This window comes from Bos taurus, chromosome 3 (assembly GCF_002263795.3).
Source record: "Bos taurus isolate L1 Dominette 01449 registration number 42190680 breed Hereford chromosome 3, ARS-UCD2.0, whole genome shotgun sequence".
In the NCBI taxonomy this organism is placed as follows: Eukaryota; Metazoa; Chordata; class Mammalia; order Artiodactyla; family Bovidae; genus Bos; species Bos taurus.
The window spans coordinates 22,848,755-22,871,491 of NC_037330.1; the positions used below are offsets into that span (position 1 = coordinate 22,848,755).

Sequence of the window (22,737 nt, forward strand, 5' to 3'; positions counted from 1 at the left end):
TTTGGTTGACTTGCTCTCAAGAGAGACAAGGACGGCAGAAGAAAAGTGTTGTTCTTCTGTAGGCATCTCTACTGAATGCAGCCTCACCACAACCACACTGAAGGCAGGCAGCTAGCCCGTCTTGTTGGGGGGCAGCAGGTGAGAATAAGGTTTGCCCGTTCTGTGCCATTGCTAGTGTGGAGCTGTGATTGGATAATACAACCCCTGGTAACTAACCTGAGGCAGGTAAATGAAATATACAACTCTTTCAGTCCAAGATATACACCATGTATATATCAAGGACCACCGACTCATTCATAAAACCATGAAAGATAATGTAATGTGAACAGAATCCCTTTTAAGGATACGGAAGCATCCTCAGCTATGAAGGAAATAGCCCCACCAACTACAGAGGCTCCTCTGCAGATAAAATGGGGAAAACATACAAGGGAACAGCAGATGGAAATTTCTTTATGCTCTCTGGCTACAGTAATCCTGAGAGAAACATTTTGCCTCTTTGATTCCCAGGGTGAAATGAGAGAAAGAAATGAAGATGATTCTTTTAAAATGATTAGCCAACGACTGGTCAAAATTTGATCTGGTATGCAGATCAAAGTCTGATGTGGATTATTTATTTTTCTACAGTAGTTAAAGACTAATCAGACCCTCTTAGTGAATTTGAATGGTCTTTTGATTTTTGTCTAGGATTCAATGTATCTAAGCTCCTAATGATGCTTTTCTTGTCTCTGAAGAAAAGTCAGAGCTGAGTGAGAGGAGATGAAGCCCCTGCCCCATTGGCCAGTGCATACCTGGATGGGCCTGGCTGGCCTCCTTGGGGGGATTCTGGGGAGCTGGGAAGCTGACGGGGTTGCTGCTGGGTTCGGCCTTAACCTCCTGAGATGAACTGGTTGCTGATGGTTTGGAAGACAGTACAGCAGAATGACTCGAATGATGGATGGAATCTACAAAACCCATGAATGAAAGAACATGTTTGGTATTCTACAAAGAACTGGAATCTGATCTTACAATTTAACCAGGGCAGAGCCTTGTTTTCAGAGAGAGCACCAAGCACAAGCACTGTGAGCAGCTTTCATTCCTTACTTGCAGATTGCTCCTTCAGTGAGAAAAGCCACCTGAGAGGTAATAGTGGGGCTCAGAGCCGGGAACCAAGACAAAGGCACCTCCAAAAATACCAGGCAAGGGCAGCAGCAGATGTGGACACCCAAGGAAACTCAGGGGTTCAGGAGCTGCAGCGGGTGGAGGGATAAGACATCCCATCTTAAAGGAGGAGATCGATCAGACAGATTGTGTGCCCGTGAGGCAGTGGGGAAACAGAAGTCTCCATCCTCTTCTCACTCTTCCCACTGTGGTTTGCCTGGTTCAGCCTGACACATGCCAAGGTGTATCTATAAAGCCTGGATGTAGACGTCTCCTCTCAGCCTAGAAAAAGGTGGTTCCACTCAGAAAGTGGAGGCTACCTGAGTGACCAGGTGAAGCCTTCTTCTCTTCATAGTGTGTGTACTCGCTGGCGATGTCCATGTCAGAGCAGGCTTCCAGCTCGTCAGACAAGAAGGAGGAGCTGCTGGGAGAGCGCTGAGAGTCTGACAAGGCATGGCTGCTGCACGGTGTGAGGGAGCGGGCGTCCAGCTTGGCCTGCAGGACTTCGATCACTTTCTCCTTCTCCTGCAGCTCCCTGCTAAGCCTAGTGGGGTGAAGGAGGACAGAGGGGAAGTCAGAATCACTGGATGAGCTAGTTCTTATGAGGAAAACTACGTAAGTCAAGGGGACCGTGCCTGCAAAGAATAAATGAAACTACCCATGTCTGGTTTAGGAGTGAGAAGTAGGCCGGGTGCAGAGGGAGGGGAAGCAAGAGGTGCCCAGTGCACTGGCCACACGATACACTGAGGACTCGCAGGGGCGCAGCCAGCCCTCTAAGGCACTGCTGCTCCAAGCGTGGTCCCCAGGACAGCTGGAGGCCGAGAACTGCTGGTTCCCGGTCTCCAACAACATAAGTACAGAAATGGACGGTGAGCACTGAGAAACACAGCAGTGCGGCATTCTCACCACATCCAAGAGTACGTAAGCAGAATCATCTGGCTGATGAAGGTTCAGACCATGTGTGGGTCTATGATAGATTAGAGATAAAAACAAAATCCTTTGTCCTTCACCACAGATGTTTTGAGGAGCACTGAGTGGTCAAAAGCATACTCATGACACAAAGGGATTTGATCTAGTAACTACAAAGAACTCTGAGCCTGAACTTTATTGCACATAAGAAACGATGCAGTGACTCATTGAAAACTGGTTTCCAAGGCACTGTAGCCTCCCAAGATCTGCAACATTGAGGGATTTTATTAGGAACTGTAATCCAATTCTTTTTTTCCCAGGGAAACTGTATGGCCACTAAACTAGCTGCTAACTCAACTTGGGGGTGAGCCAACTTGGCAAAAAGCACACTGTGTATTTAAACACACAGAGTCAGGGAGCAGAGGAGATCCTTGGGGTGCCAAGGACCCTTGAAATTTGGTAAGTTTACTTTTAGGTCAGACTGACTCCAGGTTACTAAGCCTGGAGAATCATTATACAAATATAAATCAACAGAATTCTATCAAAAGAGTGTAAAGAATTGGGCTAAAAAGAACAGGAAGGTGTTTCATGAACAAATTAATTCATTACACCCACCTCCCCACTTCTGACTTGTGAAGTTGCAGCCCTCCTTGATCCCTTAGGCCTTGTTCCCAATTACTTTACCAGATTCTATTTGAATTACCTCAGAGCCAGTGGCTCGAGTCCAGCTTGATCTTTCTCACTTTTATGATCCTCTGCAAACCAAATTCAGAAAGAAACAGTAAGAAATTAAACAGGTCTCACTTTACACATTACAACTGCAAGAGCCTATTCGAGTGCAAAATAGTGACCACTCTATGTGTGGTCAGGACATGTGGAAGAATTAATCTGGGAGACCTCAGGCAGCATCTTTAGAGAACAGACCTGCAGGATCTCCAGCGCTCGCCAGGCAGAACTTCCCTGACCTGGCGATCACCATCATGACTGCCTCTGCCCCAAATCAATGCAAAAAAAAGTTTAAAAGGCACTTGGCCAGATTCCCTCTGTAACATACCAGGCTCCAAGCCTGCCACAGAACGACTCCCAGGTGAGAGCTCTGTGTCCCCGCATAGCTTTCACGTAGAACCTACTCTTGCTTTGAGGAAGTGACCAACAGCCCTGCCCCACCTCTGCACCTACCACTGGGATGTGGGTTGGTTGTCCCCCAAAACTGATCCTGCTGTGCCCCCTCGGGTGCTCTCAGGAAATTCTAAGTAAAAGACTCTAACCGTGACCAATATTCCTGGCCTGTGTACTGTGATGTTCAGTGCCCATGTTCAAGTGGGCATGGTGCTGTCCTTTATCTCTATTTGAATTATATTCATGTGTGATGCTGGGCAATAGGCGAAGAAACAAGAGATGTCAAAAGGTAAGTCATTTGCCCAGAGACTGAATGGTAGCATCAGGCTAGAGCTTGTGTCCTGCAGTTCTCAATTCAGGGCTCTTTTTATTGCCATAAAGTCCTCCCATCCCTCCTCCCTTTCTCCCCCAACACTGGATGAACTCAGCCTCCTTTCCCAAAGGGCACATTCCATAAATGATGACGTTTCTACAGTTGTAATCACGGCCTCTCTGACCCTGTGGTTCCTCCTCTGTGCGGCCTACTGGCCAGTCCTGATCCAATAACAGCCCCCGGGAATGAAGCAGAAGCAGGACTTGGGTTAACAGCTGTGGGAGGTGAGGCGGCCACCTGGGGCTAGGCTCTGGGAGTCACCGAAAGGGTACCAAAGCCATGAGGCCAACTTACTGGTGCTGAGTTTGCTGGTGAGCCTTTCTGTCAGCTGGCTGCCCTGGGCGAGGTGCTCCCGGAAGCTCTGTCCCAGGTAGTAGTCAATGTCATTGCTCCTTAGGAGGTCCTCGAAAGACTTTACTGTGTCTTTCGAGTGCTGGGTGAGAAGATAACAGATACCTCTCCCTTCCCGTATTTTCTGACGTAGGTAGGACAGTTCTCGGGCCTGGTCCTGAATCAGGGAATCATATTTCCTAATGAATGAAAGAAGAGGAAAGAGTAAGAATGGAAAATTAAGCTATGGGGGCTTCTGTAGAGATTTCTGTAAGAGCATCTCTAAGAATTCCTCAGTTTATGCTGAGTTCTGGCACCAAAACCAAAGGATGTATTTAAGAGTAAATTCTGTTCTGACAAGCTTGCATCAAACACCATGGTACACCACCATTCCTCCACTGTTTAATATGCATTAGTCATGTGCCAAAAGGGAAAACTAAGTTCTGTGGGGGTAAATACCGTGCTGTATTTTACTTCCCTTACAGCACCAATATAGTGTAGACTTCTAGTTGATAATAAATGCTAAATATATTTATTGAGTAGGCACTCAATAAATACTAAAAATCCAAAAAAGTCCTTTCATGTCCTCTACTTCAAAGACCATCTATATTACGGCAGACTGTATTTTGCAAAGATGGCCGTTACTCAAGCTCCCGTTCCACATGCTTGGCTACAATGTGGCTGTGCCCCTCTTTCATCATTAGGTAGAAGTCATTCTCTACCTCCTCAAATCCGTGTGGGCTCTGTGACACTGTGCCAAGTCCAGGAATCACTCTTAATTCACTGGGCAACTTTTACTTCCTGACTCTTGGAAGCCAGCTACCATGCTGAAGTGAGACAACCACTATGAGAGGCCCAGGCCAGGAAGAAAGGCCCCAGAAGACAGGAAGCCACGTGCAGAAAGAGAGAAGCCAGGGAGCACTGTGTCACCAGACACGTGGATGAAGAAGCCATGTCTAGCCAGACATCTCAGTGACTCCAGCCCCAGCCATCATCTGACGGCATGAGAGACCCCAAGTGAGAGCTACCTCTACTAAGCCCAGCCAATCCACATAAATTACTGTTTGAATCCCCTACTTTGGGGTGGTTTGTTACTCAGCATAGATAACCTGGATACTGAGATGGACATCTAGTCCAGTGTTTTTCAACACGAAGTATTAATAACAATAATAATTATGGCAAATAGGGTTGAGAGCTTTAATATGTTCTAGGCATTGTTATAAGCACATAGATTAATTCATTTAAACCTAATAACCACCCTTTGAGATAGGTTTTCTTATTATCCTCATTTAATAGATAAAGAAACAGGCTCAGGAAGACTAAGGAGCCTGTAAGTACTGGACCTAGGATTCAAACCCAGGAAGTCTGCCTCCAGTTTTACTACTTGTATGTCTGGTCGCTGTATGAAGGCATTCCTAAGAGGAAATCCCAGGGACCTGGTATCTCCCAGCAGGGGTCATGTGTCCTTTCTTAACACCCAGGGCTACCATTGAAATAGGTCCTCTCTGACTGCCCCAATGGGTTCTCTCTTCTACCTGCCTGGGCTTCCCTATTTCACACATAAACTTAGACATCTTCAATCAAGCAGTGATCCACAGAGCACCCTCCTTACCCAGGCCACGAAGCAGATCTCAGCTCCTCGGCCAGCTTCCCTTCCGTTCCAGTTTTTGGGAGCTGGGCTTCTAGCTGGGACACCCTCTGGATCAGACTCTCCAGATCCTTTTTAGCCTGAAGCCCTGGAGGGTAGAAAGCCCCAGTGCCATCAGACAGCCACCCCTCGTCCTCATCAGTGACACTGTGCGGTGAAGTTCCTTCTAGGGCACCAACGGCCTTCAGCTTTCGGGGTCTCTCCAGACTAGATGAATAATCGCTTGTAACTGAGAGGGACCGAACCCGGCTCTTCAGGTTCTGAATGACCTTGTTGGCGTTCTGCAGCTGGGCCTTCAGATCTTTGATGTCCTTACGTAGGACAGAGATGTCTTCTGACTTTCCATACGCCCGGAGCTCCTCCTGCTTCCCTGGTTGGCTCTCCAGGGGCTTCTTCCCAGGGGGGCTGGTCATTGTGGAGTCCAGGTGTCCCTGCTTGGAGCACAGCCCCTCCATCAAGACTGTTTCCCTGAGGCTGTCGTGCTCCTCACACTCTGAGAAAAGATAAGACATCCTCCTGAGTAAAGCTGGGCATGCTGCTGAGGCCATGCCCTTCAAGGTCTTGAGGACAATAATTACTAGAACAAAAGTTAAAGCAGTACTTTATTCAGTGCTGGCACTATGCAGGCCTCCATATGCTGTATTTCTTGTCCTCCAAGAGCCCTGCAAGTCAGGTGTGGTCACCTTCTATTTTACTCAGTGTTTTTCTCCTCAATTTCAATTTGGTGAATGTCCCTATAGCTAAAGTACAGAAAAACACTTTTTTTAGATGTTCAGTTTGCATATCCCCCTGATAGTTCAGTTGGTATCTGCCTGCAATGCAGGAGACCCTGGTTCAATTCCTGGGTCAGGAAGATCCGCTGGAGAAGGGATAGGCTACTCAGTACTGTATTCTTGGCTTTCCTAGTGGCTCAGCTGGTAAAGAATCCTTCTGCAACATGGGAGACCTGGGTTCTATCCCTGGGAAGGGAAGATCTCCTGGAGAAGGGAAAGGCTACCCATTCCAGTGATCTGGCCTAGAGAATTCCACGGACTGTATCATCCATGGGGTCCCAAAGAGTTGGACATGACTGAGCAACTTTCACTGACTCACTCAAAGCTCATTTGATCTTCTCATTAATAAATAGACTTTAGTATTTTTTTTTTTTTCTGGTGGTTCAGATAGTAAAGAATCTGCCTGCAATGCAAGAGACTGGGTTTGATCCCTGGGTTGGGAAGATCCTCTTGAGAAGGGAATGGCAACCCACTCCAGTACTCTTGCCTGGAGAATTACATGGACAGAGGAGCCTGGTGGGCTGCAGTCCATGAGGTCACAGAGTCAGATACAACTGAGCGACTAACACATACACAGTATTTTTTCTGAAATAATCAGTTGGATGGAACATCTTTTTTTAAAGTTCACACTGAATTTTTTCTTTAAACAGGCAGCATGTTGAAAACTAATTGTAGAAATTCAAACTCACTCTCAGCTTCATTTTGGGCATGAGTTCTCCAAACTTTCTGTCCCCCTCTGTCCTGTGTCCCCTTCAGTCTACTGCACCCCTCAGCCCTGCTCCTCATCAGATGTGGGGTTGGCCAGCAGCACCCAAATGTGAAGGCTGCCCTTAGTGGGGGAGGGCGAGTCCCACACCCAAGCTCTCACCAGGGCTGGTGCTCTCCTCCCGCTCAGCCTCGTTCTCGCTTCGGCCACAGGTCTCATAGCCCAGGTCCTGGAGGTCCACCTGCACCTGCTTGCTGTCCTGCTTCACCGACGATCCACCTGCTTGGGGACAGACCGGGGGTGCTACAGAGGATCGAAATTTCCCACATACACTCATCCTCAGCAGCATGCACCCTGGCCCTTGGGGAGGTCAGACCCCGAGTGGGATAGATGCTTCTCTGGACTGAGGTGGGAGAAGAAACACCTGCTCCAGGCACCAGGCCCTCCCCACCAGGTGAGCTTGTTCCCCATTGGTGAGCTTACCTACAGATAACCTGGGCTTCCCTGGGACCAGACATGTTTAAGTCAGACACTGTATACTATCAGCTCTACAAGCCCCAGGGAAACTAGCAAATGCTTTGTTCGTGGGGCTCAGGGAATGTTTGGATGGAGCAGAACTAACTCAGGTTCAAAGACACCAAGATCTGCACTGTTCTGTAAGTGTTACAAACGTGACTGTTTTATGTTAAACTGATAAAAGTTAAATAAAACTTTAAATCCTCAAATTGAATTAGCTACATTTCATGTTCTCCATAACCACATGTGACGTAGATACAGAACATTTATGTCACTGCAGAAGTTCTACGAGAAAGCACCGATTCTAGACCAACAACATGGTACATTTTTGAAGAGTCTACTGTGGTGCAAAGAGGAGCAGAAGAGAAAGAATCAACATATGTTGAGAGTGGTAAGGCAGTCTGTTGACTGTACCAGAAATCAGTGAAGCTAGATGTTAGCTCATTTCCTCCCTATGCTGTCACTGCAAACTTGCTTTATTCATTTATTTGTTTCTGCCATCTGCAAACTGAAGTTAAGTATCCACTTCCATGGGCTTCCCTGGTGGCTCAGTGAAGAATCCACCTGCCAAAGCAGGAGATGTGGATTCAAGCCCTGGGTCAGGGAGATCCCCTGGAGAAGGAAATGGCAACACACTCCAGTATTCTTGCCTGGAAAATCCCAAGGACAGAAAAGCCTGGCAGGCTACAATCCATGGGGTTGTAAAAGAGTTGGACATGATTTAGTGACTAAATAACAAAAACAATCCACTTCCACAGTGCTAAGGTCATAGTCAGGATTAAATTGGCCATGAGACTGGGAAAGAAGAGTGAAGTCTGCAAAGCATGAACTTCTCAGGAAGAAGACAGGTGGTGGTGAACTTAAGACTTACTAAACATGACTCTGTATTTCTCCAGCTGGTTGGCCTGGGCAAAGACAGTGGCTTCTGATATCAGCAGCTTCTCCTGGAGATCCTGATAGCGTTGTTTGCATTGTGCCAACTGGGAGCGCAGGTGCTTCGTGGATCCTGAGAAGCTAAATTCTGACTGCGGCCCAGGGTCATGGGTCTGGGGCTGGTTATCCAGCTGTGAAAAGAGCCAGCACAGAGTCAGGGCCATCTGAGCGCCTCCCCAGGCAGTGGTGGCCACTTCGCCTTGCGAACCCTGTGTACTTCATCCATGTGTCTGTCGTAACACTCCTCATTCCACTTGGCAGCTACTTGCTTTCCAGACTGAGCACCTGGAGAGCTGGGGTGATGTTTTATTTATCTCTGTTGCTACAGCACACAGCACAGTGCCACCTGAGTCTGTGAGGAACCCTCAGCAAATGTTTGTTCAATGGCTGAAAAGAGAAGGGGTGGAAACCCCCACTCATCTCTCCCTGCATTCCTACCCAGTTGTTCTCTCAGTCCTCTGCAATCCATTTTACCTAATCCTCAGCAGGCAATGGCACCCCACTCCAGTACTCTTGCCTGAAAATCCCACGGGCGGAGGAGCCTGCTGGGCTGCAGTTCATGGGGTCGGACACGACTGAGCGACTTCACTTTCACTTTTCACTTTCATGCACTGGAGAAGGAAATGGCAGCCCACTCCAGTGTTCTTGCCTGGAGAATCCCAGGGACAGGGGAGCCTGGTGGGCTGCTGTCTTGGGGTCGCACAGAGTCGGACACAACTGAAGCGACTTAGTAGCAGCAGCAGCTCAACCCCCTCCCCTTAGAGAATCCTGACAGTTCCTCTGAGGCTCAGGAGCAGACCCCTGTGCTGAGCTGTGAAGTACACAGCAGTGATAAGTAAGAGATGTCATTACACACCACTGACTGGCTGCCTTAAAGCCCCGTGTGGCTCTATATTGCATCCTATGGAAATGATCTGGTTTTGTGCCATCTTTCCCCACCATGTTGAATATCTGAAGGGCAGAGATGAAGTCTTATTGCCTGTTTCCAGTGCCTAGTGTCTTGCCTGGAAAATTAAGCACTCAAATATTTATGAAAATTAATTACTCATGTAATATTCATGAGATAATATCATAAAAGAAACCTTTCTAAAGGCTGGATGTTAGAGGAACATTATCACCACTACTTGTGGTGCAAAGGTGCCCTTCCCGTGGTACCTCCTGACCCACAGGGCAGACCTGTTTAAGGCAAAACCGGACACTTCCAGCCTTTCTCCAAGGGCTTTTCATCTAACCCCATACTTACTTGGTGAGCATCCACTGTGAGGGCAGCCCCAAGGTCAAGGCTCTGGGGTCTGGGGCACGGCCTTGTGGTCACACCCTCCTCTTCTAGGCATTGGTGCTTTCCAGGAGAGTAAACCAGCTCTGTGTTCATTCTGTTGATCTCCTTGGCCAGGTGCACAAGGAGCTCAGGATTAAGCTTACTAGTCCCTTCCTTGCTGCTCAACACCAGCTGTTCTTTGAGGAGGCTGATGATATTGCGGGCATTCTTCAGTTTTCCCTGGACCTTTCTGAATTCAGCCTGAAGGCTATTCTCATTCAGAACCCCTTTGGCAACCACAGTCTCCACCATCGCCTCGCCCTTCTCCTTGTCTTCCTCAATCTCCCATCCATCAGACATTGCTTCTCCCATCTGCTCTTTCAGCTCTGCATTCTCAAGGCAAAGGCTCAGCATGGTGTTCCTGCAAGAAACATACACAGTCAGGGGCCGGGTCTGGTCTTGGCCTCATTTCCTAAGAGCCCGGTTAACCCACAACTCAGTCCATCAGAGACTCAGAGACAACCCAGTACATGAAGTGACTTCAGAGACCTATTAAAACATCCCTTATTTTATATACAAAGAAATCAAGGCTCAGGAAGAGCAGGAGATTCCCCACACTCCCATAAATACTTGGCAGCATTATCACTAAAAATCTTGGACTCAAGACACATAGTCTACTTGTCTTTACCCATGTTTGCAACCTCATGTTCTAATTTTCAGTGGCCTGTAGAATAAACAAGGATACTTAAACTGTTAATAAAAAATTAAAAAGGACATTGCCTGGGATAAATTTATTATTATGTAGACTACAGTTCTATTAATTATCATCAGTCATTTTTCAACTACTGGATGAGAAACTGGGACCCAGGAACACGGAAGAAACAAACAACACTAACCAGAACTGTAGTCAAATGTACTTATGCTAATTAGTTGCTTTCTGTCTGGCTCCTTTGTAGGAGATCATCTTCATGAGAGCAGGGATTCTGTCTGTCCTGTTCACCCAGTGTCCCCAGAGCCTCCACAGTGCCAGCTGCACATAGAATACTCATATTTGCTGAGAAGATATAATGGGCTAAACAACTAATTTTCACCAAGATATTCTGGTTGCAGCTTTTCCTCCCACCAAATCCTTTACTAGGATTGGATGAAAGCAATAAAAAGTATGGCTTTAATAAGGCAATTTACTTAAAAAGGCAATTCACTTCATTGACTTAGTGGAGCCACTGGATGCTTACATGAAATTCTTAAGTGCTATGGTTAGTTCAGTGTCTGCAACTGAGAAGTTACAGAATTCTGCTCTTGTCAACTGCAGACCTGAGGAATACTAACAGCAGAATCCTAGGAGGTGCTTGCTTAAAAAGCTTTAGGGCTAAGGCCTAAGAATCCACATTTTATTTAAGTTCCACAGGTGATTCTTAAGCACATTAAGTTGAGAACTGCTGACCAGAGAGACAAAGGAAGTAGCTGATTCACAGCCTGAAGGACCAGCAGTTGGCTGTGCCTCTACACTGCGTTTCTCAGAATCCTAAAGTTTTGGAATAGAGCAGAGCTTGTCTAGAGTGAATTAAGGGTGAGCGTGGTTTAGGACACAGGAATCAGAGAGACTGTGAGAGTTTCCTCAACAGAGAAAAGGGGAACAGGTATTTTACTAAAACGGAGGTGTAACAGGGAAAGAAAGGGGCGAAAGGGGCACATGTGTGGTATAAAGAATATTTAATGTTATGTCATAACTTTGTATTTGGGGGAAAACCCTGCTCTTTTCACAATACAAACTAACAAAAGCAATGCTCAACGAAATCTTCCCAAAAGAGAATTACATAGAATTACGAATTACATAGTCAATCTTATACAGTATCAGTGGTCCTTCTATATTCAGCTGTGGGATTGAAAGAGATGTACTGTTCTCACCCATGATAGCACAACAAAGTTTACACATAATGAAGTTTAAATCAAACTTAAGCTTTAGCTTAAGTAGAATTTAAGATGAGAAATATCATGATGATTCAGAGTAAAAGAACCAGAACAAAGGATGATTGCATGAAAATTTCAAAAAACGTTCGATAAAGCATATAGGAGAAAAGGCTTAGAAATTAATATTTGGGAGCCAGGGATCTTGCCATGGACTATTATGCAAACTTCAGCAAGTTTGCTAGAACTTTTTGGGCCTGAGGTTCCTTAACAGTAAAAGGTACATTGTGCTAGATGTCAAAGTACTAATATTAATATTATTCTATGACTCAGGGACATTTAAGTGGCATACAATAGACATGGGAACTATAGGGTATGGATTAGGAGCTGTTCATCTGCACAGCTGTGTTCAAACAGCAGGCCATGAGGATTGTGACCCTTATGGACAAATGAGTGAGTGGATTATCCCTATGCTATTAGCATGTTTTCCAAGCTTCTTTGGGGGGCGAGGGGAAAGATTAAAGGCAGAGCCATTCTAGCCAATGAATAAGTTACTTCCCACTTTTGCAAAGTAAATAAAACAGAGATTATTAAAATTGTTATTCCACAATTTAAGGATTTGTGCTGCTGAGAGAAAGATGAGTGGAGGCTCTGTGTAAACCCTCCTCCTCATGGACTGTTCTGGTTCTGCATATAGCAGTGAAGCATCTTGGGTAGCAGGAGATTCCTTACACATTCCAGTCAATTCAAAAGAGCAATACCTGTCATACAACTGGGAGATTTCCACTTGTGACAGTCATACATATAGCAGAAAATGGGCATTTTTATATTAAATTAAGAACAGATTTATTTGAATAGGGCTTCCCTGGTGACTCAGAGGGTAAAGCGTCTGCCTACAATGCGGAGACCGGAGTTCAATCCCTGGGTCGGGAAGATCCCCTGGAGAAGGAAATGGCAACCCACTCCAGTACTCTTGCCTGGAAAATCCCATGGACTGAGAAGCCTGGTAGGCTACAATCCATGGGGTCACAAGGAGTCGGATACGACTGAGCGGCTTCACTTTTACTTTATTTGAATAGTTCAAATGGTAATTATTGATAATCACCATTATTCAGGGCTTCCCAGGTGGCTCAGTGGTAAAGAATCCACCTGCCAATGCAGGAGATGCAAGAGACACGGGTTTGATCCCTGGGTCGGGAAGATCCCCTGGAGGAGGAAATGGCCCTCACTCCAGTATTCTTGCCTGGGAAATCCCATGGGCAGGGGAGCCTGGTGGGCTATAGTCCATAGCATCACAAAGAGTTAGACATGGAGCACGTACACACACACACACACATGCATTATCTAGTATTATTAGCTTTTCTAAGAACCTGTAGAACCATGCATGCATGGAGCCTGGGATGTGGACCAAGAAGCCCCATGGTGGCATGAATTCCTTGGCTGCAGCAATGTGGTCCCTTGGCTACAGCAGCCTCTCAATCAGCAGGCTCCTCTTCTCTGGGGCACATCCTACCTGATGTGGGCCACAGAGGAGAATCCTGCTTCCTCAATTTGAGCCTTTAGCTCCTTCAGTTCCCCCTCAGCTTTCCTCTTCTCCTCTAAGTGCCGGTGAATTTCAGCCCTCAGGTGGAGCATTTCCTCCTGAAGACCCCTGTTACCGTCCCCTCCTGTCAGGGTGGGAGGAGCAGGAGACACATTCTGGGTCTCCACAGCTGCCCGGCTTTTCTCCAACGCCACCTTGATGAGCTGAAAGAAAACCACGGTTTAAAGAAGTTAGTTCACTAAGAGGATCTATGAGGAACATCAGAGCACAAAGGCAGCCTTTAAAGGGACCTAAAAAGGTAGACCTCCCTCCTAGGACTTTCCCAACCATGGGATCCCTGGAGACTGGGTTGGGTGAGAGGACGCACCACACAAGCAGGGAGAATTTTTGCCGTGGGCAGCAGGAAGAAATTGAGCAGGTGGGTGAGGAAAAACCACAAGCACACAACAAACTTAAAACAAATGTGAACAGACGAGGTTTAAAGAGAACTGGAGAGTGTGGATGCTCTTGATTCTTCTCTTTCTTGGGGGACAGAGTTCCCTGGGAGCCTTCTCACAAGACAAAAACTTCATCAGTTCCACAGCACTCAAGCCCTTGATTGCAAATAGCATGGCTAAGATACCACAGCTTAGAGCCTGAGGCTGGGCCTGTAACTCAGACTCTGACAAGGATGATTATGAGGAAGGATCTGGGCACTCAGGAGTCATAACCAGAGAAATAGGGTATGGGTGGAGTTACAGGTAAGACAAAGAAACTAATTTCATTGGCAGCAGGAGAATCACAATCTATAGTTGGCGAGAAGTTAAAGTTGAGACCACCTAGATGGGATGGGATGGGATAGGAGGAGGGTTTGGGGGAGAATGGATACATGTACATGTATGGCTGAGTCCTTCCACTGTCCACCTGAAACTATTACAACCTTGTTAATTGGCTATACCCCAATATAAAACAGAAAGTTGAATAAAATATTTTAAAAATAAAATAAAATGAGGCCACCTGTCCAGCAACCACCTTCCCTGTTGGCTAACACTCTGTGCTGGTGCTGCCAGCCAAACTCTGTCTACAGATCTAAGCAAGTGAGAAGAAAACAAACAGAAACAATTTCCAAGCAATTTGGTTTTTGAAGATACTCTTGAAGTTACTCCTTAAGATTTTAACAAAAGCAGACTGTATGGTTTTTTCCTCAAATAACAATTTTTTAACCTTTAAACTTTTTTACTGTTTGTCTTAGGGGCCTCTCCAGCTTTTTCATCATGCTCTTTAAAGAAACCAAAACCCAAGTATGATAATCTACTTAGTGTATGACCAATTATTTTAGTACATGAATTTCTTGCCTGTCAAATATTAATCTTATATCCCAATGTTATAATGGCTTCTTTTTCCTTTCAGCGGCAGCATTTTGGGGTTTTGCTTAACTTCAAATTGATTTTGACCTCCCAATTTTCCACCTCTCCACACAGCTATTTCTGGGTCATGTTTTCTCTCTATAAATATACTGACTTGTACCTGTCACAAATTCTTTCTGCCTATGAAGAACCACTTACAATCATCAACATTATCAAAATATTTATGTGCATCTCCATAAATCATGTAGTGGCCACTTGATTAGGAATGACTTGTAGAATTAATTATATTCTTGATTCCTTCAATTAGATCAGGAATATATTGAACAAAACAGGGCTCAGAGGAGCTTAAATGAATCAGTGATTAATAGATCTGCTTGGCTCGGCTCAAAGCCACTGACTGTTGCTTTGGACCTCGTAACAGCATGCTAAAATCTAGGCTTCAGGTGCGTGCTGGGGTTGATTCATGGCGTGTATGTGTAAAGCGTTTAGTAGCACAGCATTGGAGGTTGTGAAGAGATGTGCAAGTTCTGCCCTCTCCAGGAAGAAAGGAGAAGCTGCCCACGTGTGCTCATTTCCCAGCACCAATCCCACCTGCAGCTGTAAGCCTGAGATCTGGGAGGCTCCTGAGAATGTCTCTATGGCTCTGCTGCCAGGCTTAGACTGGTGGCCATCCCTGCATGTGCCACGAAGCACTTGGGACAAAATGGAGGAGGACTGGATAAAACCACTTTTGAAAGCTTATGACCTAACCTTTCATTTGAATTATGTGACATTATCTTTCTACATAAGCTCTTTGCAACTAACTCACCTAAAATAAACACTGCCATCGGCCTTGCATATGGACACGGTTATTCCTTGCTGTTAATAAAGGTGCTCAGTTGCTCAGTTGTGTTTGACTCTTTGGGGCCCCAAAGACAGGGGTCCTCTCTTGATGGAATTTTCCAAGCAAGAATACTGGAGCAGGTTGCCATTTCCTACTCCAGGGAAACCTTAAGGGTTCCTTCTGCTTAAAAATAATGTCTAATTTTAATGATGCCATCTATTTTTTCAGTGCCTTCTGGATGTATGTTATCTTTTATTGATTTAAATACAGTGGCTTTCTTTAAAAAGGGAAAATAAGACCCATGGAATGTCAACACTAGAATGGACCATATGGTTTATCTGGTCTGATTTCTTACTTTTAAATGAGAAAACAGAGATCTGATTTGTTCCCAGGCTAATCTGACTTTTGATATTTCAATGTCCAAGGGAGTTTATTTTGACTGCTTTGTCTTTAAATTTTAAATGCAAACGCATGAAAAGTGATTCTGGATCTAGCATTTTAATTATTTTTTTCTTTATCATCTATGGGAAGCTAATATTTCTATTGTTTTTCCTCAAGCAAAACCCCAGGGTGTCAGTGTATGCAATAGTGGTATGAATCCTGTGGTTCTATTGTTAATTACATCACATAAATTATTGTTGCTGTTGTTTTTCTCATTTCCTAATTTTTCTGTTCTATTGCTTCCATTTTATATTTCAGCTTTTTGGTGTGCTGGTTTTTCCATTTGCCCCACAGAAGTCAATGTGCAAACCTGATCTCTTATTTGAATAGAATGGCTTTGTTTTAGCCCTATTGCTCCATACCTCCCACAACGTATTCAGTTCTCAGACAGCATTAAGGTATTAAAAGTGACCCTTTTTCAAGTTCATCACTGCCTTTCTTTCCTTTGCATTTGTGACTGTTGATTAGTTTTCTCTATTGCAAAAGTTCAAATGAAGAAAGACAATGATGATTAGTTTCTTTCACAGGAATTTCCTAGGTATTATAGACTTTACATTTGATTGAGAATGGAATTGTGTGAGAGATACCTGGGGGAAATTACCATTATGGCCAGACCTGAAACTTCCTGAGGAGGGTGAGTCCAAAAACAAAGATGGAGCAATATGCTTTGGCCAAAAGTTGGTTCTTGCCTTAAAAGGAACATAAAGTTGGATGGATATGTGTATAAGGGGAAGTGTGTGTATGCCTGAGGCAGGAAGGGAGCTTGGTGTTGAGAATAAGGTCTACTCCCAAGGACATAACTAGGAGAAGCTCAGAGCACAACCTTAAGGGACCAGTTCCCTGGAAACAAGCAGATACATTTTTGAGAATCTGGACACAAGACAGTTATGACAAAACAAGCTTTATTTAATTGGTAGCAGAAGATCCACGCCCACAACCCTCAGAAAACTTGCTGTAAGTTTACAATGATTTCACATACCTCCTTCCCAGAACTGAAGATTGACTCTCAAGGAAAGGAGATGCAAAGAAAAACAGTGCTTACCCAAGATATTCTTTCATCCAACAGATAAATACTTGTCTAATTTGTTAAGTATCTCCTATGCCAAGTGATTGCAGAAGGAAATGGCAACCCACTCCAGTATTCTTGCCTGGAGAATCCCATAGACAGAGGAACCTGGAAGGCTACAGTCCATGGGGTTGCAAAGAGTCGGACACGACTGAAGCAACTGAACACATGCCAAGGGATAGGGAAGACACTGCAAGGCAAGTACAAATGCCCCAATGTAACAATTTATTCCAGGGTTGGACTGACCTCAAAATGTAGTCTGATCATTTCTCCACTCTCAGCTATAGGAAAAAGAAGGTTGAGGAAGAAGTGACTTTACAAACCAGTCTGCCTATAACTGAGAATCAGAGTGGAGAAGCCCTACTATCACGCATAGTTTGGACCACATCTGACTCTTTCCGTATCTGTGGCTCCTGCTCATATACTCTGAAGTTAATAACCATCAGTGTCAGCTTAACAGCTGACATCCCAGTCAAGCTCCGTGTGAGAGTAGATATTTTCACATCCTGCAGACCCTTCTCTCCCACCCAAAATCCTCAGTGCAATCAGGGAGTGAGAGGTGAGGCGAGGGATCGGCCCAGAGGGGCAACCGAGCACATAATTAAAGTTACAAGCATTGGTTAGGAGGACTCACAAGCTGTCCAAGCAAAAAGAGAAGTGGAGCTCGTGCAGGAACTCAAGGGATAAGTTAGGGCCAGGTGTGTTTAGAGCAACACAAAGGGGGTCTTGGTAGAAGGTAGAGAAACTGTGTTGAGAACGGGAGGTGTTTCAGACAACTGCTTATGTCCTCAAGAGTCAAAGATTGGGCCCAATCCTGTGAGGTTTGGGTCCTGCTCAAGTGGGTCTTTCTGTAGGGTTATTAGACATGCCTCGTCTTTTTCTTGTGCAGGAGATGGAGAGGCAGGCTCATTTCCCCCATAGTTTCCCAACTGCTCCAAGGAAGCTCTCTCTGGAAACGCCCAGCTGCTTCTGCAGAACGACAGATACCAATGATCCACTTGCTCCTGAAAAAATCTACACGACCGCTCCCTTTAGGACATGAGATTGCCAAATGTCCCTGGGCAAGGTGAAGACACAGAGGCGTTCCAGTGGATGCTATGGGATCACTCTCGGTGACTGAAGTCCAGGACATTCTACCCTTGAACTCGAGAAAATGCTGGTTACACCTTCACTGCTGGTCAATGAGAACAATGTTTCAGCCTTGGGTACCACATTCTGAGGTCCGACCAGGGCTTGCTCTTGAAGTGTCATCTGCTGGTCACTGACTCATCACCACTTGAGCAGTCAAGTGCCCAACAAAGTTCTCTTTTATATAGTGAGACTTCCCCGAGAATAAGCCTGGTTTTGGAGGCATTCCAGTCCTCTGTAGTTCCTCAGAGAGCACTCTCCTGAAGCAGGGGCCAGGCCTGCCACCTCCCCAAGTGGCCCTTTGGTGACTGTCTTCTGGGATGTGTTTCGGTTACAAAAGCCCAAGATGGTAAGTGTCCATGGTTTTGTTGTGAGTAAAAATTCTTCTGAAGCTATAGCTATAGATGGTACGTAGGGGCAAAGGAGGGCAGGAAGGGGCAGGGAGCAGGAGCACAAGATACAAGGAGCAAAAAGGGTGGATTGGAAAGAAAAATGGAGTGAGAATGGGGGTTGGAAAGGTGGCTGGGAAGCTTGGGGAGAGCAGGAAGAAGACAGGGAAGTGGTTTATGCACAAAGAGAGCTTCTCATGCCAGGCCCACGATGGCTGCAGGAGACCACCAGTCCCCGAAGGGCTCTGAGCCCTCCACCCCGGGACCCCAGGACTTAGCTTGGACTTACTTGCTGGTGGCTGTTGTGTGCAGCCTCCTCCTCGATACTGTCGGTAAACTCCGTGCTCGCATCCTCCGTGTCGTCCCCTGCAGCTGTACCTAGGAGTGGGTCCAGAAGAGAAAGGTGACTCCCTTCGCAGGTGCCTTCCAGACAGCAGCTTAGATTAAACTCATTTTGCCATCTGCCTCTGATTTCTTCCTTTCCCCCCAGAGTGGTCCCCTTGCCAGAAGGGCAGACAGGGAAGGCAGCACCAACACTGTAGAAAAGTCATCACTGATACTTTGTTACTAACACTCCAGCTTAAACCTCAAAAGGTAAGCTGGCTTCAACTGCACAGCTGTTAGACTGCAGGACTAAGTGGTTACCCCTCTCACTTCTTTCCAGAAAGCCTGAATTATTTCCTTCCTGCCACTATGTAATAATTTTCCCTACTGTGACATGGACCCAATGCGACAACTTTTTCCCACCACTGAGTGCAGAGAGGGTCCCCGATTTCCTTGGGATGGGGCAGCCCTGCTCCTCCCACGTTTCCATTGTTGGGATCAGTCGTGCGTGGGGTGATTACCTCGATGAGGAACCTTCCTGCAAGGGTCTCGTGTCCTACAGCAGCTGAGGTCTAGTCCAGCTCCAGGGCCGAGAATGGTTCAGCTGTTTCCTAACCCCTTCCTCTTACCTCCCCTCCTCCCATCGCCCCTAAACCCTTGTCCAATGCCAACATCCTGTGCCTGAAGGGTTTCTCGCACCATTTTGTCTAAAAGGAATTTAATCCATTCATTCACTCACCAAAAATGAACACAGTCACCCTGGGACACAAACATCTATGCCCCACACCAAGGGACAAGTAGCTGCAGTTCATGATCTAGATATATGTCTAGGGCAGTGCTGACCAACACAAGTTTTTGCAATTTTATGCCTTTGCTGTTCAGTTCAGTAGACACTATTCACATGTGGCTACTGAGCCCGAGGAAATGATTTTTTTCAAACATCTAAAAGTAAAATATTCTTTTTAAAAATATTATCCTGTTATGTCTAATCCTTTTGAAGAAATTCTGGATGGCACTGAGAGAATTAGTAGCAATACAAAGAATCACTTTCATAATTTTGTATCTGAAACTATGGATACTGCTTAAAAGAATTTTCATGAGGCTTTTTTCTTATAAGAGTCCCAATGTTTTGTCTGTCTATCTTTTAAATGTAATTCAAATAGTCATACACTTGGCTGGTGGCTGCCATTTCAGACAGCACAAATATAGGGTGTTCCTTCTTCTCCACATCTATAAAAATAAGACTGTTCATCAAATTTTAGATTAAGACCTATCGCTCACATTACTGATTTCTTCTGAAAATGTAGGAATTTATAATTAATTATAATTATAATTAATTCAAAGAAAATGTATCGTTGATACTCCTTGGGTCTTACAGAACCTGCACAAGTTAAAGAACGCTGAGATCCAGTTCTGACCTTGGCCTCGGAAACCAACCTGTTACAACTCCTCTTCTGGCCACTGAGTAACCTGAGCCTCAGAGATTAGGTGGCTTGACCACAGTTACACAGCTGTAGCTAGCCCTGTATAAGAGCCATGCCAAGATGGCAAGTCTCTGGATTTTCAGGCAGAGACCACTCACTGTTCCTTCTGGTGACAAATCAGATTTTTGTCTCCTCCTCCAAGAGCAGAGAACCTGCTCCTGAGCTCGCACACCATGAATGAAAGGCTCTGCATAAATAATGAGCATTCACTACCCTCTACAAGTAAGATGAGCAGGCCAGCTCACACCTACACTCCATCTCTCGGCATCTGCAAGGTTATGCCAGGGTACTTGCAATGGCCCCGGCCAATCTCATGAAAAAGTACTAAAAGCATGTTGTCCTAACAGCTTAATTTTATGACTCATTTGCTGATCTTTACCATGAATGCTGTGTTCACTTCGGACCAAGGCAGTACCCTATTCAGTAAAGCCCTGCTCACAAGGAGACACCTTTACCACCCAGCATCTTTGGAGCTCTGTGGCAGACTGTTGTACAATAGAGATTTCCAATACTTACTTTTTTAAACCAGCCCCAGAACCATCTCATTCAGGACGCTGGTTTTCTAGAGGTGAATGAACACACTTCCTAAGCTGTGGCTGCTTTGGGAACTCATTGAACCCAGGATGCTAATTCACTTGAGGACAACTATGGTGTATTATGCTCACTTTGAACACTATTGTTCACTGTTCCCTGAACAATAGAGATCAGAACCTTTTTTTCTTTCTCTACAAAGAAAATGAATTGTTCCACTCAGTGACAGACTTAAAAAACACACTTTTCATATTGTTTCCCTTCTGAGTGTTGAAAAGAATAATCCTGTGGTTGAAGAAAGTTCAGCTCTATGAGGTCAGGATTCTCACCCCCACCATACCACATCCTATGATGATTCCTGTACAGGATTCCAGAAGTAAGGTAAGTGGAGATTAGAAAGGGTGATTGTCACTGGCCTTGAAGGCTTCTGTCTAACCCTTTCTGCCCTCGACTTTCCTTTGTCGACCTTTCTGATGCCACATCTGCCTTTCTATTAATAATGTTCTCTCTTTAATTCACTCTGGGGCAGGATACCATGATTTTGACTTCATCAAGAGTTAAACGAAGACAAAGCAAAAATGCCCATTTCATCCTGACACTCTACTGCATAGGGGTTTTGTTTTCCTTATTCATTTTCTCAGCAGCAGCAGTCTGTGGTACTTCCTTCAGGGCAGCTTGACGGGTACCTCAGCATTTACCAATTTGAATGCAAAAGGCTTTTTTGAATGTGTTTGTTTGAGGGGTAAATTAAAAAATATATATATATATACATATATATATATATAAAATATTGAAATAAGTTATCCTGCACAAAGTCCTACCTGTAAGTTTACAGTAGACAAGCCTCTGCTGTTACCATTCCTGGTTTTAAAAATGACAGTAAGAACTTCCCTTTTGTGGAGAATACCCTTTTCTAAGCTTTTCCAAGCAACAAAACACTTCTCAGAACTATAAATTTCTAATTTAAAGGTACTATACTTTATACTGATGAAGTTATTGCTAATGTTTGATAAATATGAACTAAAATGTTCTGCCACCTTTAGAACTACTGAAAGCTAAGAATCTGTTCTTTCAAATTTACCTTGTCTCTCGATCTCCAGGGTAAGTTTTACATGTTAGACTGGAAACTGTATTAAAAACTTTTATTTGAGGCTTCAATAATAGTTCTCAAGTTGTGGTTCTCCCAAGTTTCAAGGCCCTGAATCACACAGAAGGAGGTGCTACCAAAACTTCCCTCTCTTGAAGCATTACTTTCTATCAACTATCTGGCTCTATAAAGTACATAGAAATAAACTTCTAAATACAATACTTTAAAATCTTTGGGCAAAATTTAAGTGGTATGAAAATATAAAGTCTTTTTTATCACAGAGGCAAAAAGTCATACTTTTGTGCTTTTTAAGTTGAGGATGGCATAATTATTGAGAACATGGACTCTAGAGCCAGTTTGTCTAGGTTAGATTTCTGCTTGCATCATTAGTTATGCGCCTTTAGACAAATCCTTTCCATAACTTAGTTCTCTCACTTCTTAGGGTTAATAGTAATATCCACTCCATACATTTTTCAGCTATAAAGGGTTTGGTGCCTTTGAAGTGCTTGAAACAGTGCTTGGCATACACTCAGTATATTCCTTATTATTACTATTTTACAATATTATTGGCAAACTGGTTTATGTGCTAGAAAGTAGAGAGTTGAAAAAGGGCATAGAACCTAAATGTACTCAACAGAACACTCAGTGGTAAAGAATCCGCCTGCCAATGCAGGAAACACAGGTTTGATCCCTGGGTCAGGAAGATCTGGAGGAGGAAATGGCAACCCACTCCAGTATTCTTGCCTGGGAAATCCCACGGACAGAGGAGTCTGGTGGACTACAGTCCATGGGGGTCACAAAAGTCAGACAGAACTGAGTGACTAAACAACAGTGTTTTAAGGGGATGATCTTAAGTCTATTTGATCTTAAGTCTACCTCTTCGCTGCTCACTATGGAGGGTTGAGGTAACACTCTTCTAAGTTCTTCCTACTTTGCAGGACAGTTGAAAAAAACACAGATCAGTA

At 44.8% G+C, this 22,737-nt stretch overlaps 1 protein-coding gene across 38 annotated transcripts in view; it reads right to left on the reverse strand.

Annotated features, from left to right (window-relative positions):
- The window catches only part of PDE4DIP (phosphodiesterase 4D interacting protein), a 238,485-nt gene that overhangs the window by 21,689 nt on the left and 194,059 nt on the right, over positions 1–22,737 (reverse strand). For 20 of the 38 annotated variants that reach the window (XR_233909.5, XM_010803130.1, XM_059885012.1 and 17 more), the window contains 10 exons: positions 18,636–18,724; positions 13,124–13,356; positions 9,688–10,123; positions 8,383–8,575; positions 7,158–7,277; positions 5,481–6,009; positions 3,833–4,068; positions 2,750–2,801; positions 1,458–1,681; positions 789–941 (listed from right to left, as the gene is read on the reverse strand). Coding sequence is in view for 37 of the 38 variants with exons in the window: in XM_010803130.1 (XP_010801432.1) it covers positions 789–941; positions 1,458–1,681; positions 2,750–2,801; positions 3,833–4,068; positions 5,481–6,009; positions 7,158–7,277; positions 8,383–8,575; positions 9,688–10,123; positions 13,124–13,356; positions 18,636–18,724 (2,265 nt within the window). In the remaining variant the exon portion in view is untranslated. Of the gene's footprint in view, positions 1–788; positions 942–1,457; positions 1,682–2,749; positions 2,802–3,832; positions 4,069–5,480; positions 6,010–7,157; positions 7,278–8,382; positions 8,576–9,687; positions 10,124–13,123; positions 13,357–16,648; positions 18,356–18,635; positions 18,725–22,737 lie in introns of those variants that run through there. The other 18 variants (XM_059885018.1, XM_024990000.1, XM_059885010.1 and 15 more) reach the window with 5 other exon arrangements.